Source organism: Lycorma delicatula, chromosome 5, assembly GCF_047948215.1.
Source record: "Lycorma delicatula isolate Av1 chromosome 5, ASM4794821v1, whole genome shotgun sequence".
NCBI classification, from domain to species: Eukaryota; Metazoa; Arthropoda; class Insecta; order Hemiptera; family Fulgoridae; genus Lycorma; species Lycorma delicatula.
The window spans coordinates 49,227,558-49,246,131 of NC_134459.1; the positions used below are offsets into that span (position 1 = coordinate 49,227,558).

General features: G+C 31.9%; 1 protein-coding gene across 3 annotated transcripts in view; it reads right to left on the reverse strand.

Annotated features, from left to right (window-relative positions):
• The window catches only part of Nt5b (5' nucleotidase B), a 162,157-nt gene that overhangs the window by 71,771 nt on the left and 71,812 nt on the right, over nt 1–18,574 (reverse strand). Inside the window, exon 1 of one of the 3 annotated variants that reach the window (XM_075366063.1) lies at nt 11,645–12,101. The exons of the other annotated variants lie outside the window; for them this stretch is intronic. Coding sequence (XP_075222178.1) covers nt 11,645–11,955 — 311 coding nt within the window. The 5' untranslated portion in view covers nt 11,956–12,101. Of the gene's footprint in view, nt 1–11,644; nt 12,102–18,574 lie in introns of those variants that run through there. 3 annotated transcript variants of the gene reach the window in all.

Here is an 18,574-nt window from a genome sequence, read left to right on the forward strand (position 1 = left end):
TCAGATTTTTTACTGTTTAATTATTGAGCTGTTATTTTTAAGATACTGTAGACTACTTTTTAAAATACCCGTGAAAAACATTAAATGATCGCCATTTTGATTAGAGGGGTAATCGTAATCCAAAAGTTTTAACCAAAATTATTCTTTTTTAATTTAATTTATTATTCTTTATTATTTATTATTCTCTTCATTTAATTTTTAAATTGCCTCACTGGCTAATTAGGATGTAGCGGACTCATAGCGAAAAATAAAACGTTTCTAGGTAGGATGATAATTTTACTGTAATCTTTCTACGGTTAACAGATAAAACTAATTTATAAAGATTTTAGAACAAAGTAACTATTTTCTTAACAACGGTTTTTTCATCACGTGTATGTTCTATCAGTGTAAAAAAAAGGAAATCTTATCATTTGTGGTATTTATTTAATACTAATGAAGACTAAATTACATACACTAAACTTCGAGATAATGATAACTTTTCGGTTAAAAACTAGGCGTTTAAAAAAATCTTCCTCTTTTCCTTTAATATTATTTTTATCTGTTAATGTTTTTTTTTTTTAAATCGTCGCAATTTTTCCTAAATTTCGTGTCGCTTGAAATTGTTATCATAAATAACATTTTTATTCAAGCAACGGTACTTAATCTTAACGAATGTGTTTTTAGCATCGAAAAATAATACCAAACAGACATTTTACAGGTTGGTTTTGCACAGTGTAACAAAACAGTTTAATTTATAAATATTACGGTACAAAATAACTGCAAATAAGCAAACTTAGATCGTCCATAATAGACTAATTAAAATTTAACAAAATAATATACATTATCATTAAATAACAATAATGATTTTACTTATTTATTTTTTTGGAAAAGGATTTAATGAGGGAAAAATTTATGCGATCTCAGTAAAGTATTCGATTCAGCTCCACATTTTTTAGCGATGTAAAAACTAGTACTAGTAATACGTATCTTACAACTGTATCTATACTGAAGATAATTATTTATAAGGAATTTAAAATTATATACCAGCTCAGAAAGATAATTCACTGGATGGATAGTAACCATATAACTTTAAATATGGATAAAACCGTTGCATCAGGTAGAAAACCGTTGGTTCTCAGGTAGATGTAACATTGATCGCGTGGATAAAATTCACACTAATGATAACGATAAAATTCCTATTGCCCCCAAACTAAATTTCTCATTGTTATTTTAAATAAAAGGTTCTCGGAGGAATATTAAATTGATTTCGTTTGTAACAAAATCAACGCTTTAATAAACCTTGTCATCATAATTAAATATTTATTACGAGAACATATGGTCTCGTATAAGGTTATACGGTTTTACGTTATCTCTTGGTGTTCCCTCAAAAAGTTAGAACAAGTTTTTAAAATCATTATCTGGTGCCCATAAGTATAAATCATATATAGTCCAATATTTATAAAATTAAATATTTTATCCTAGTGTTTATATTCAATAATGTGCAATCTTTGCTAAAAAGAATGATCGATCACTTATTATTAAAAAAATAACAATATCCACCTTTAACAAACCAGGCATCGGAACTGTTTTCGCATAATTCTAAACAATATTTCGGCTTAAGAAATAAATTGACGATCATTTGAAAAATTTTCCCACCGAGTTATTTAAAGTACAATTAAAAATATTTATTTTACGAAAACAATATTATTCTGTTGCCGAATCTTTAAATAATACTAATTAGAAAAAAATCACGATTTATCTGCATCCCGTTACCGTCTAGTGCTCACAATAATGTTCAATATAGGCTTTTGAATTTTATTAATAAGGTTTTATACTTAATGTATTTATCTTAAGATTATTTCATGCATTTTTATTTAAATAATTAATATGGACTTGAAACACATTTATTTTTATCTTATAATCTTCCTTTAATGTTTAAAATTTATCTTATATTACTGATGTGAGCTATATATAATGTACTTTTATGTTCTGATCAGAATAAGGATTTATTTATTTCGGATCGGTTTTTATTTACTTTTTTAAATTAAAATCTAAAAAAAATAACAAAAAATCTACAACTCTTTGTTGACTCAGAACATGTTCATCAGAATACTAGTTAGTACTTAAAATATTACATCCTCGAAACAACTAACCTGATTATTAAAACTTTTTTCCGGATTCAAATTTAGTTTACAACGAAGTTTCTTTCTGTTTAAAAAAAAAGAGACTGCACGTAATATGATTACTTTCTTTTTTTCCTGTTTAGCCTCCGGGAATTACCGTTCAGGTATTAACTTCAGAGGATCAACCTCATTAGGTTGATGAGTGTAGTCTTGTACAATCTCAGTTCGACCATTCATTCGTGAGATGTGTGGTTAATTGAAACCCAACCACCAAAGAAGACCGTTATCCACGATCTAGTATTCAATTCCGTAAAAATAACTGACTTTTTACTAGAACTTGAACGCTGGAACTCTAGACTTCCAAATCAGCTGATTCAGGAAGACGCGTTCACCACTAGGCCAACCCGGTAGGTTACGTAATTTGATTACTGACTTTTGCCTTCTTTACCATAAAACAAATTGACTACAGATAAAGCTGACAACACAGTTGTACGACTTTCCAGTCACACGGCTTTTTTCTGATCCACGGCTTACGCACACTTACAAACACAACTTAATTTAAAATATTTATAATTTTATTTAAATACATTTTTTGTTTATTTAATTTAATGATTCTAACCAAAGGGCGCACGTATACCGTTTTTCATTCGCGCGGGTGTGGCGGTACTAGCGGCCACTTTAAATACTTTTTTAAAATTTAATATTATTCATTTATATTTAATTCTACCGCTCACCTGTGACGTCAAAACACAGCAGTCGACTACAACAGCTGTACGTCAGTGCTACACTAGCACGCCTTATGATGAGAGGAGGTACTATTGACGCAGTATACCCGCTTAGTCACTAGTTTATTTACAGCATTTTTTGGGGTAGGGTACGATTTTGCAATGCAAAATATTATTTTTTAATCGTTAACAAGGAAATTAAGATCTTAATTAGGCGAAATCTCGAGAAACTGACGCTGACCTTGCTCTACAGCCTCATTTCCTGGACCTTTTAAGTTAAAAATTTAACGGTATCAATGATGTCCCATATATAGAAGTAATATGACAAAGTCTGGTCAAAATCGGTCGGGTAGTTCTAAAGATATAAGGTGAGGACGACACCGAACATACACACGTACATACGAACATTCGGAAAATTTCCATCCGTTTTTTGGGTTCCTTGGGTGTCAAAACGTAAAGATATGATGAAAACCTTTTATTCCCAAATTGGACCGATTACTATACTTTCCCTTCGAAAGCTATATCTCTGCTATAGAGCTAGACGGAAAAGTAAAAATAAATTGTAGTGTGAATTGTTTTATTTAAAAAACTCTGCATTATCGTTATCGCTACATAAATTCAACCGCGTAGGTATCGATCATTTGTTACCCTAATGTACTGTACTAAAATAGAAATAAAAAAGTGCGACTAGAGACGTGTAAACAGATATTTTATAGCACAACAGGTGTAGAAATGTGGCTGTCGCTCACGCTTGCGATTAAACAGCCACGTAATTTACTACAGTACACTTAATTTTTTATTTATTTTTAGAAATGCAGTATGTTAACAGAAAAGATTCCAGATTTATAATAAATCAAACAAATGATTAAGTTCCTGAGATATAAAAAAAATTTCAACATACACGCAAGCGCGCGCAAAGAATCTAGTAACCAGATATTAGAAGACTAAATTCCTGGCGGGAATCATTTTTTCATAGATTACAATACTCTTCCTTTACAGTATACCCAATAACGGCCAGGTAAATAAATACTAATCGAATTTAACAAGCAATCCTATCACATATCCCTCCATAACAAAGTATTTAACTATTCTGTTCGAAAATTTTTTTTTTAGCAGTTAGTATATCTTTAATAAACTTTAAAAGAAAATAATAAACTAACAATATAAAATACACAAACGTAACGAGTTAATTATCTTTTTCTTACTTAAGTTTTTTAATTGTTTAGTTTACTCGAAGGTAAAGAACAAAAAACCAGAAACATCAAAACGTGAAAAAATATTACGTGACGTCACTGCATGTGGAGCACGTCCTTGCTAGACGAATTACAATTCATGGCTATAAATGCAGGCATAATACTTAGTAAAACTGGTTTTTTAATATAAAAAATACATAAATAAAACATTAGATTTAAATATGATACGCAATTGATTGCGTACATGAAATTAATTTACCTCAGTTAAATTTTCCATTTCAGAAAACGGAATTGTACGATTTCATCGGAATATTAATAATATACATCCATGAACCACGTACACCCAAGTTTGAAAATTTAATAAAACAAAAAATACTTTTACTTTTTTTTGCATTTTATTAACAATATCATCATAGAAGAGCGTTTGTCATAATGTCAGTAAATCAGACTAGATTAAAAATTAATTAAAAGAATACAACAGTAGTGGATATTTTACTTAATTACTAACATCAATGTTCGTATTTCCGTCATCCGTAGATTTGCAATTATCTTCGTAATCTCTCAACTATAAATAATCGTCTTCACTTCCATCGAGAGCATACAAAATACAACATTACTTGGAAGAATTTTTCATCAAATCATTCTCCATCTCTAACCCAGCCGTTATAACCCACTAACAAATCTGTACCAAAGGATGGTTTCTTAATTATATCAGATGACACCCCGAGTCGTGATTGACCATCCAGTCTGTGTACTGTTACGGAGTTTTGTTTTAGTTGGTCAGTTATTCAGATAACTAGAGAATGAAGAGTAAATGTCGTTCCATCAGAAATAACCTGATCACACTTTCAGCAATCAGACTTTGCTTTACCTCACCGCTCGTATGACCCTTACAATTAACCGTTAAAAGCATGGAAGGTTTAATAAAGCGCCTGGTTGACGCTCCCAGACGCATCTAATCTAGTCAGTACAAATTCATTTATTCATTCATCACTTTTCTTAGACTCGTAGACAATATGAAGTGGGAAATGTTCACCTTTCGGTAATTTTATTTTAAAAATTACATACGAGGGTCATTTTTTTCGGTCCTAAAATTCGTATTTGAACATTCTTTGCACCTACACTTTCAACTGTTATTGACTGGCACTTCGATCAGCGGTGTCTGGTCCGCAGTCCCCTTTAGGTCTAGGAAATAATTCTTTCTTTTTAGTAAATTTATGACATATATTTGAAACTTCTGTCAGTTTATCTTCTTACGCTTTTGGTATCCCTGTGCTACTGCCGTCCTTCGAATAGAAAAACTACGTCGGTAGAGAAACGGCGTACCCAGTTAAGACTGGCTTTAAATTCATCCCAACCAATAGTTATATTTATCGGGGATTTCCATTCCAAGGCTTTCATCTAACAGATTTCTATAAATGGCGTATCCAAACTGATGAATAATCCATATATATGTTGGAAGCTTTTCTTCAATTTCCAGATATTTCACGTTTTTCCGTCAAACTGCTCTCTTGTTTTGATTGGCTTTTTTTCTTTCTTTGGATCTTCTTTCTTTCGCCACACAAGAATACAATACTTCGCTATATCAAACTTTCAATATGTAGCGAGATTTCCATGCTTCTTCGCTCCATGTTTCCATGTAACACGTAACTTTTTTGCAACGGTGGAATGAACGCAGTCTTTTTTTTTTTCATTCATTCTGTACTTATACTGTATATGAAAATCTTAGTCCTGGACAGTCGTTATCACAGTCAAAACTTACATAAAATGACTACAAAATGGATAAAAATACTTTTCTTAAAATATGTTGAGAAATATACCTTCCGATACGTCCATCGCCGCGTCGTAAAAAAAAGTTTAATTTTCTAATATTGGCAACTGCTCACAGTCAAGTTTTTGTCATTTTATTGCAAACAGTTAGGGTTAGGGTAAATTTTATACGGATTTGAATACTAGATTGTGGATACCGGTGTTCTTTGGTGGTTCGGTCTCAATTAACCACACATCTCAAGAATGGTCAATCTGAGGCAGTACAGGACTACACTTCATTTACATTCATATATATTATCCTCATTCATCTTCTGAAGTAATACTTTACGGTGGTTCCAGAAGCAAACAGAAAAAGAGTGAGAGAAGGATGTATGTGCGTGTGACACAAGCACTACGTACTTTTGTACATTTAGTAAGCCGGTAGCCATTTTCAGAATAGAGAATCTCATCAGATATGATATGGTATCTTTGTATCCATCGAAAAGAAACATTAATTTTCTTCTTCACATACACAGATTTTAAAATGGATGTGATGCATGCAACGCGTCTAATATAAAAGGGATACTAAATAAGGGTTGAATTCTCCGAAAGTAATGAATTTAATTATACAAAGAGATTTTACGGTGAACAGAAGAAAGCGTTTTCATTCAACTCGACGGAAAGAAAAAGAAATTTATTCACTTTTACTTGTATGGTAGGGCACGAATGCACGTTTTTAAGAATAACGGTGATGTTTTCAGAAGCGACTGGTATTTTTATCGACATGCCTACAACCGTTAAATTATGGCATCTTACGTAAAAAAAAATTATTTATTTACTCTTCCGGTAGGCGTGTCGATATAATTTAATCGAGATCGAAAGGATACTTATGGGGACGTATGTTTTTGAAACGGTTGATTTTTACGTTAAATGATGCAGTGAATATATATGATAGTATAAGACTGCGGATGGCAAAACGCTAATGAATATAAGGGCAGGTCAAAAAGTAAAGTGAAATTTTGATTTCCCTTCCAATCACATGTATGGCAGCAATGATTGATCTGCTACAACTCATATCCTCTATCAGCTGTTCATTAAAATTATTGTTTCACTGTTGGCTATTTGTGATTGTGTTTAAAAGTCTGTTTAAAATAAGTCCTCCTTTGATTGCACCATGGAAGAAATACGAGCAGTGATACGTTTCCTCATTTCAGAAGGGGTGAAACCAGCAGAGATTATTCGTCGAATGCAGTAGCAATATGGAAAGAACTGTTTGAGAGGAAGCAAGATCTACGAATGGATTGATCGTTTTAAAAATGGTAGGATTTCTCTCCATGATGAACAGCGGCAAAGTAGGTTTTTCACTTCAAAGAGTAACGACAATATGAAGCGATTATACAAACGGTTCTCGGTAATCGACGAATTACAGTTGATGATATTGCAAGTGAGTTGAATATAAGATACGGCTCAGCAATTTCAATCATCCACGATTTATTAAACTTTCGAAAAGTAAGTCTGCTCACTGGGTTCTATGTCAATTGACCAGCACTTACAAAGAGAACCGTTTGAAAATTTCCGAGAAGCTTTTGAAACATTGCGAAGATGAAGACTCATTTCTTAAGCAAATAATAACCGTTGATGAGACATGGGTCCATCACTTTGAACCCGAGAGTAAGCGACAAAGTTTAGTGTGGAAACATCTTCATCTCCCACAGCAAAAAAGTTCAAAATTCAGATGTTTGTAGGAAAGGTGGTGATGATGATGGTATATGGAAGGTTCACTTTTGGTTTACTTCACACCTAAAGGTCAATCGGTAAACAGTGACAACTACTGTAAGCTATTGTGTTTACTGAAGCAACAAATCAAATCCAAAAGACGTGGTAAATTTCTAAAGGCGTGATTTTGCTTCAAGATAACGGTCTACGTCATACGGCCAAAAACAGAGTCCTTTGCCTTCAAGATCTCGATTTTGAGCTGCTGGACCACCACAGTCCAGATACAGTACGGAGCTGGCTCCAAGCGATTTTCATCTTTTTGGCCCATTAAAAGAAGAGTTACGAGGGAATCATTATCAATCTGATGAAAAGACCATAGAAGGGGTGAAAACGTTTTTCTGCACACCTGACCGAAACCTTTCTTCCAGGAAGGAATTCAGAAACTCGTTAAAAGATGGACTACGTGCATAGAAATAGAAGGGGATTATGTTGAAAAATAATGCATATATGTAAGTACAAATAAATATATTGATTTTTTTTTAAATTTCACTTTACTTTTTGACTTGCGTCGTATAATACTACTACTGCAAAACCAAAGTTCGTCTTCAAGGTTGTAACGCAAACGAACAGATCGTAGTGGTCCGTTATTCGGCCGTCAAAATGAAGCAACAGTATCGGCTACTGTACATTTTCCTGTGTCGATCGAATCTTTGAGCACTGTATAATACATAGGTGATTTTGTAATAATTGTAATTAAAAAGCACCCGTTTATATAATGATGTCGCTAACATCGATTGCAAAAATCGAAACAAAATCAAGATATACCTGGGCGTGTGTGTAAGTGTAAAACAATCGTCCAAGATCCACACGCAATATGAAAAGAGGCAAAAATTAAATACGAGCATATCAATAATGCTCTATTTATTTTATTATGTTATTTAATAAATAATACATGCTAATGTAACATTTTATCACAGTAGAGATTATTAAACATCCTAGTAATTTATAATTACATTTTTAATATCGGTCTGACTGCTAATATATAACTATATTTTTTAGTAATTTTTTTAACCTCGGGACTACTGTTAAGTATTGGATGCGATGAGATGATTGATTTATAGTGTGTGTGAAAATGCCAATCCTGACCAGGATTCGAACCCGAGACCTTTGGATGAAAGGCTTAGACGCTACCACACGCGCTACGGAGGCCGGCATTTTTGCATTAATTAACCTGAACTAACATAGTTATGTTAATGTTAGTTCAGGTTAATTACACCGTTCTGCATGTAGGTCTTATGATTATACGCCAAACAAAGAGCGGATGCGCAACTGTTACGTGCAGTGATGAAAAAGAGATTTCAATCTGAGATTATACATTAACTCCATTATTAACACTTACTTTCATTACTTAATAGAATTACATAAATATTAACATTTTATTTCATATAACTGTTTCCATCTTTTGTGCAGAGGATTTTTTTCCCGTTTTACTTTCAAAGAGAAAAGACACTAGTTTCTAAGCAAGCCATTTAATATTGATCGTATCGAATTTGAAGGATATAAAAAATTGAATGGCGATAGTAATAGAAAATTGTCAAACAATTCGATAGATAACACGAAATATTTTTGTAAATTTTGTGTAAAACAATAAAAAAAATAATAAAAGTTTGCTACATTGATTGGTGGAGGCCGTATTAATTACCGATTTAATTCGACTTCAAAGTACATTGGAAACTACAAGGATTTCACAACTAATTATTAAAATAAATAAAACCCTATAAATTGATCATCGAACTGGCAAAGTTTAACATTTAATTTATATCTTTTATTCTACGATATTAAATAAATAAAACGTCATCGAAATAAAATAAAAACATAATATTTGAATAAATCAATAACCGGAAGCTTCCTCATCTTTGACAATCTTCCCCGATAGTAAAAACATAAACAATGCCTTTTTTTTTTTTAAACATTACATCAAATTCAAAGAGAGAACAAATATTACTCGTATATGTTTATATATAAATGTACTTATGAAGATCTAAGGACATTTAAATGTTCCTTACGAAGATAAAAAAAGAAAAAAAAAACAAAATTGGCCATGTTAATAAAATTTTTATTTCTCAGAAATAAAAGAAAAAATGCGCAAAATTTATGGAGAATAAAACAAAACTAAAAATCCTTTACCAGTACCGCTCAATTATTAGTATTAGTAAGGTTACTTCATTTTAAGTGCAGTAATACTCGGAACGAAAACAATAAATATTTTATTCTTATCGATAAATATTTACATATACCGCATCGGTTAACGGGTAGGTACGCTACTCCACAGATAAATAAAGAATATGTTCCCAGAAATTAACGGCTAGATAGAAGGAAAACCGCAGTAAAACTTAAACCAGAGTAACGTCATAAAATAGATAATTAATTATATAAAACAAACGGGGTAATCCGCAAATTAAAGCATACAAATATTAAATATATAAAATAATACCCAAACAAATTAGTAAAGATGCTAAATAAATAGTGTAAAAGTTAAAAAAAATATTAATGGAAATTATTTGGGCACATGTTATTTGTACTCGTTAAAAGAAAATCAGGAGTGAAAGCCTATCTGCCATTTAACCTAAAGATTCTGCTTTCGAATCCCGGTCAGACTAAAAATCCATTAAGCGTTTGTTTTATTTGTGATTTTGATCGATAATAAACGACAATAGGTGGGTTTCATTTAGTTATGAAACAAACAGAATGTTATAATACGATTATACGTTAAGATATGCAATGAATGACTAATCTGTTGTGTAGCAAGTTATCTTGCAAGGCGTTCCACATAGTACACTATAACGCAGATGCTACGAACGTAGATTATTTATCCATCTTAAATCACTCGGTTATCGGCCGAAAAAAAATTGACTGGATGGATATTAATTTAAGGAGAAACCTTTATTAACCGGACCGATAAAAAAAATCGTAGATTTTCGATATAGTTCACCTTTTTTTATCCTTTAAATTATTAGCTTTCTATTACGAGTATTGCACTTTCCCTAATTTTAGTTCTTAAATAAAAAACCGTTAAATAATTTGAAGGACGATTCAAACGTTTACTGCAGATTACAACTGAATAGTACATTGTAATTGGAAATTACAACAGCATAACGCAAAGTCGTTAGAACCATCGGGGTGTCATGTATCACGACTTCTGATACATTTAATTAATTAAACCCTACAACCATTATACTATTTATCATCACATTAGTTCAAGTATTACAATCAATATACATTGAAGAAAAAATCTACAAATATTGACGTGCGCTAAAACTCAGCTATTAGTGCAAGTTACGTTTATTTCAAATCCTTATGATGAAATTTGCCATTATCAGAGAGACAATTATTTTCTTATTGTAAATATCTGTTAAAAAACTCCTACGGTTAATATTATTAGTATATCAAGATATGTTAATGTAGTTAATTAATTAAAATATTTACCTAAAGAAATAGAACTTGATCATCTTTTATTTTTTTTTTTCACCACACCTTAAACCGACAAATTACAATTACTATTTTGTTACAAACCGATAATTCCGAGATGATCTTTTATTGAAATAAAAACATTAGAATAATGTCCTTCTAAAGAAAAAATACAGTTTGATTCATTATCACTTCAGCACTTGCGTTTAAAGTTTATACGTAACTACCCCGATAACTCCGGGAATTAAAGAATTTCCTCCATTAATCAAACTTTTATTATGCGTCTGATGAATTTTTTTAAAAAGGAATTTCAAGGGAAAAATATTACAATAGATACACACAATATCGTATAATTCACGGACTTCCTGTTGCCCAAGCGATTATACGAGCTATTCAATCATCACGAATTATATGATAATGGTTAAATTATATATAACCCGTAAACCATTAAATAACGATTCGCCGAATAATCATTTAATGGTGAATCATTGACCCGTGTTAATGCTCACAATAGGATCGTAACAAATGGACACTTACGATAGCGGTAAAGGCGTTTGTGTGTGTATTTAGAAAATTGTACACTCAAACAGCCGACAATACATCAATCATAAAAATGTCGTTAGTATTACAGAATATTCAATTAAAAAACTTCAACCTGACTAAATAAAATCGAAGAACAAAAAATACTTACTCGTTCGGTGCCGCCTGTCTCAGAGAAGCAGGCTCACAACTATTATCGTAATACGATGAACCGGTAGCGTCCGTTTTATTGTTTCTACAAGACACGCATAATAAATCGATATCACTTGCACTAGCACTGATACTGCTCATAGCTCCAGCCGTATCCGACACTTCATCGCAAGATTTCATACTGGAACCGCTGCTGATGCGACCGTCTCCAGGGGCCGAGCCGCCTTCGTTTCCGTTACAATCGGCTTCGACTTCTTTTCTTTCTCTGCCGCCGCCGACGACGTCCACCACGAGCTCATCTTTCAGCAACATAACCGTTAATATTCGTTATCGTAAAACAGAGAACGCTTTAATAGAGATTTATAAAACTGATCACAAATATAAACAAACCTTCAAGTTAAAAGTAAACGATAAGAGGAACACACAACAATAGACAACAGAAAGGACGGCCGACCGGTCGTACACTGATCAACGAGAGAACAACAAATAACGAATGCACACAACGGCAATCATCACATTACGACACAACTTTTCCCCTACTCTCGACCATGCATCAGTCGAGTACATGTCAATTCCCCACTACCACACGTGTTGGGACAAAAAAATAATTTAAAAATGCAAAATTTTCGCACGAATCAAATACTACCGTACGTTACCGTGCCGTATCGCTCGTATAATTTCTCTTCTCGGTAATTCCAAGAATCGTTGAATAGTTGCACATAACTTTTGTGTCTTGCGTAATGAATATGCGCAAAGTAAAATTTATTTTAATGATTTTGACTATATAATAAAATCATTAACAGATTTTATGACTCGCCATAGTCCCATTAATATTAGGGTCATCCAAAATTTGTGATTTATATTAAATACCAAGCACACAACTATATTCGATTAATGAGATTCGCAATATAAAGAAGAAGATACTCAAGTGGAAAAAGGAAAGATAATACGGATACACGATACAAACAAGTGTTCAGGGAACTTTGTGATTTAGATTATTTTTAACAGTTAAATAAACCGGTAAGCGTAACATTACAAGCAACATACGACATCGATCATAAGCGCTCCTGAACACGGCATTCTGAAGAATAACAACCATCCTATCCCGGGCTAATTAAGAAAAGTGATGAATGGTTTTCTATTGCCTTCTTCGTAGAGACAAACATATGGTTGCACATCGGCATCCGATGAGAAAGAAAATGATTAATGAAGTTTTGTAAAAGTCGGCGTGCAAAATCCCGAGATAAAAAAGAAAACCTGCCTGAATAGAGGTTTTATATACAGAATTTCGCTTTAAAGATGCGTTGAACATTTTTGTACAGGAAAAACTAAGCTCTATACCGGAAAGGGCGGTCCGGGAAAGTTTAAGACACTACTAAGAAGTTAATGAATAAGCAATAAACTAGCTGCACTGCAGAGAACTTTAAAAAAAATCTACTGACAAATCTTATTTTTCTGGTAGGATTTTATCCCGTTCCACAGGAAACATGTAACAAATAGTATTAAAGTAAATAATATCTAACTGTTGAAAATAATATCAAAACATGTTTAATATCGTATATTATTCACAATTATATGATGTTATCTCAAAATCTTGAACCATTCATTGTTAGTCTCTTCACAAATGACACAACTATATCTATATTTGAAGACTGTTATAAATTATCTATTTAAAAAGACTTGATAATTCTACATTATACTGGATGTATTGCAACCATCTAATTTTAAATACAGATAAAATCGTTTTATTGTATTTATTAAGTGACTAACTTGTTAGTCTAGCTAATCTCGTTGATAAAATTCCCATAAATGATAATAATAGCATTTGTATTGTCTAAAGAGAATTTCTGGGTGTTTTATTGGATGAAATTTCTACTGGGATGATCAAACTGATTTTCATTAAAACAAAATAAAACCGCCTTAATAAAACGTCTAAGCTTGTCATAATTATTAAATATTTATTATGCTTACGTATAATTCCGTGTTAAGTGTAATATATCATTGTTTGTCGCCCGTAAGTACAAATTGTTAGACCGATATTTAAAAAAATAAAAATTTATCGTTGCATTTATATTTATTTATGTGCAATTTATGATAAAAAAGATAATTGATCACTTATTCCTAAAATAAATTGCACAAAATACTTCAGCTTACGAGAAAGGACTTTATAATGCTTCAGTTTTACTGTATCCTAACGTGTAGATAAATACGGGCTCAAATAATTTTCATTAACGCATTCTGAATTATTTGTTCATATTTAATATCTTCAAGATTTACCTTAATATTATTTCATGTGTTTATATTTTAAATAACTAATATGGACTTTAATCGCATTTATTTTTTTATTTTATAACTAATTTTACATTCTGTGATGCTGCATCGGTCAAGATTTTACCATGGTTTTCCTTGATTTACCCAGGTAAATGACGTTATGTATAAATGTATTATTTTGTACAGATCAGAATAAAAGATTTATGACGCAATTTACACGAAACGAGACAATAATATAATCTAAACTACCAAATTTTTTTTTTTATAATTAGGAAAACCTGATAAGATCGGCTAACGTCACTATTTTCCGGAACTTAACTGAGTTAAACGAGAACCACATTATAATACAATAATGATCAACCATCAATACTACTTCAAATAAATACACCAATTTTTCTGGTTTTCTGAAAGGTATAAAGCCTAAAGCTCACCTCCCCACCCCGCAACCAAAAGGGGTAGAGTTTAATTTTCGCCCACAGAAAACCCTGTTACAAAAAGGAACGGAATATGACTAGTAATATATAACTGACGTTTATATAGAGTGACCGACCAAATATATCAGTTCAATACTACTGAAAAAATTAATATTGTGGTGGTATTAGAGTGAGTTCATCAGGAGACGGGTCCTAAGAAAACTTTATGTTAAGTTTTCTCTAAAAACTATATGATTTTTTTATTTGGCATGTTAAGCTTTATAGTCAACTGAATCGACGATGAATACAAATGAGTAAATTGATTACATCGATCGCGAACAATCACTAGATTTTGTTTTAATTTTTAGAGTTCATTATTTTGTATTTAAAAAAAATTTTGGATAGTTATTGGACTATTTGCAATAAATTCAATTACACGTACACGGGCCTATAAATAATATAATTACCCATTCAGTCGTGTTCGATCCTTGGCGAACTTGGAATTTTCCTGGCAGGTTTTACGGATGGTTTGCCGTTGCCTTCCCAATGTGGTTAATTGAAAACCAACCAGCAAAGAACACCGGTATCCGAGATTAAGCATTCAAATCCGTATAAAAGTAACGTCTTTACTAAGATTTGAACCTTAGAACTCTCGATCTCGAAATCAGCTGATTTGCGATGACAAGATCACCTACTAGACTAACCCGGTGGTAATACAGGAACATACATACAGATATTTTAAACAAAAGTTTTAAACAGCAATTTTTAATTAAATTAAAAACAAAGAGGAAAACAATCTTATCACAAAATATTACGAAAAAATCACCAATGAATTTATAAATGTAATAATCTTAACTTCTCAAACAATTTAATTCAAATATATTTACTAATTCGTTTATTATCAAGTAACAAAAGTGAATTTGGGCAGGAGAAGAAAGTAATCAGACATATGAAAAGAATAAATAATTAAGTAATTAAGCCGCCAGATTGAGATTCAAACCCAGGATGAAAGGTAGAAACGCTACCACTCAGTTACAGAGGTCCACCGAATGGTATTTCTTGTATAATAATACACGAAATGAAACAAATAGGTTACGCGAATCCGGCATAACAATCATTATTTGAATATAAGCCATTTCTCTATATATAGGATGTAAGTCAAGACATTAGTCAGGAACAATATAATTTTTTAACAAATAGATTACAGCTACTTTTAATTTAAAAATGTTTTTATCTCTTTCTCCTCCCAAAAATACGAATATACATAAAAGATAACATTGTTTCAATGAGCAAAGATAAGTACGCCGAAATATTCGAGCGTTTAAAAAAATTCAACATACACTCTTTCAAAATGACCTCATTTTACCCTAACGAGGAGGATTCAAGAATACGCGTCGAAAATTGCTAGGAATTAGCGAAAAATATATTTGTACAACCTCCAATTAACAGTAAGGTATTCAATCGCATAAAAAAACATTTAATGACCTCATTTCGATGTAATAAGTCGCGAGGATAAACGTGTTCATACATACGGTTTTTTTTCCATCGCGAATTATATTAAGAACATACGTATAATATAAATGTACGTGTCATTATAATTTGTAAAGGTTGGCCTTAAACCGAGAGAATTTTAATTTGGCTACTTCCCGTTAAAGAAAGAAAGTTAGCACACATTGGACCTTGAACGTCGCTTTAATGCTAATGAAAGAAAACGTCCGATCGCCCCTCTCCGTTACACCACAAGTGCTGTAAACAAATGAATACGGAAGAAAGGTGAATGCTATTATGTGATTATCTACAACAGGGGAAAAACACTGCACTGCATAGCCAGCTGGAAATTTGCCAATAAAATAGTTTAAACGAAAAACGCCGATCTCCGTGGCGGAGTGGTAGCGTTTCGTCTTTCATCAGGAAGTCCTGCGTTCGAATCTTGGTCAGGCATAGAATTTTTCATACGCTGCAAATTTCCATTTTCATATTCCAACGTACAAGATTTTTGTAAGCTTCTGCGGTGAATTTATTCATCAGCAAAAAAACAAAATCTTGCGTAGTTCTGGGCAAGAACAGCGACTACTTTTCGTTATATTATTTTATATAATATCTTGCGTATGAAACAACATAAATTAAATGAGAAAAGTAAAAGAAATACATACATTTTTCCTACACCGGTCACTGTAGGACCGTATAGAGTAGTTCAGGATAGTTTTTTAGTTCTCCAATACTTCTTTCTTTGAATGTGCCGCTTCCTTCTTTCTTCAGACTACTTTAGATTAGCGCATTCTTTCTTCTCCTGGATCCCTTTGAATTCTAAGATTTTTTCCTAAGCACTCTTTTGTCTTTTAAATCTGTCACATTATGTTTGTTACCCTTAGGTCCTCTTTAAAGTTTTTGAACCATTTAAGTTCGTCTTGTCACCTTTACACTTGTCAAAAATTTTCATTTTTAATTTTTTATTTAACATTAACATTTATTTTATGTCTTAAGAAAATTAAATTATTGTAACCGTAATTTGAAGACATAATTAAAAGTAACTAGTAGACCCTACACATAAGCATAAAGTTTAAACTCACCACTGTGATTCCTGTATAAGCGCTTGTGAAAAATACACTAATAATAAAAAGTCAACATAACCTGAAATACAGGTTGTGTTGTCTGTCGTCGACCTTAAATTGAGCGTAACTGAAGAACTGCTCATCAAATTTTTCCATACATAATTTTAGATACATTATTATAGCATATCTAAATTTCAATAAAATTAATCCAATAGTTCTGGAAGTTTTCGAACCACAAAAGTTAAAAAATTTTGTAACAATCGAGCATAACTCAAGAACAACTTAAGGAATCTTCATTCGAATGAACAACTTCAGATACATTACTACAGGATTACTAAATTTCAATAAATTTTATGTAGTAGTTTTGGAGATTTTCGAGCCACAAAATATTATACGTGAATGGTGTTTTCATAATCCTCATTCCTCAAAACGCAAACAAATTCATATTCACCCCCAATTCCAGCATGCGATCAACAAAAATAACTTAAATGGAGGTTACGTTGTCTGTTGTCTACCTTAAATTGAACGTTACTCAGGAACGACCCAACCAATTTTATCAAATTTTCACATGCACAACTTCAGATACACTACTAAAGCATATCTAAATTTCAATGAAACTGAAAAATAGTTTTGGAGAATTTTGAGCAACAGATTTTTTTTTTTCTCTCTCTCTCTCTCTCTCTATATATATATATATATATATATATATATAAAAGGAAATTACATTCTAAGTGAATAAGATTTTCGCACTCCTCAAACCTCAAAACGTAAATAAAATTCATTTTCATCCCTCCATCAATCCCATCCTGCGATCGAAAGTAATTCCGTACTTTTCTTCGAAAAATCTGTAAAAAAAATTTCACGAGGTTTCCGGTTGATTAACCCAGAAATACAATTTTAATCCTGAAATTTAGGCTATGCAAGTAAAAACTAAATAAGAATAATAATAAAAATATTGATAACATTAATATCAATAATAAACCAAACATTTATCGGACAATAAACTAGATACGATACCGTTTTAAAGTAAAGCGACACTAGTCGCTTTATATATTCCATATAAGTTTAAAGTTAAATATCTATAACTAAGGAAAAATAAACTGCGTATTTTGTGTTTTTTAATGTAACTCGAATTTACATCGGTTTAAAACATTCAAAACATGTCCGATTAATTTTATATCGACTAATATTTTCACGTCTTCGTTCGATCTGATCGATTTTGGATCAACAATTTCCCAGTTTCGACCATGTTTACCAGTAATACCTATCTAGAAAAGTAATGGTTAATACAGAAACCGGAACTATATTTTTAGTTAAAAGACCACTAAGACGCTGCATCATAGTCTATCTACTCTCTCTTATAGAGGCAATGAAAATAAATCGGTTATCATTAATGCCATACTTGTAAGATTGTATTAATAAAAATAATAAAATAAAAGACAAATATTAACAAGATAACTCTACCAAGTTGAAGCGGTGTTTAAGGCAAACATCAGATGGTAAACTAGTGAGTGTAAAGGGCATTAGCCAAGATAAGAAGTAAATATTGTTAACAGACGGAGATTCCGAGATGTGGGCTTCTCGTAATTCTGTGGCTTTATGGTGTTTCTTCACATCAGAAGCTGGTACACCAAATAGCGTACAAATTCCACACGGGAATTTAGTTTAACAGGAACGAATAGATGACACATTTGT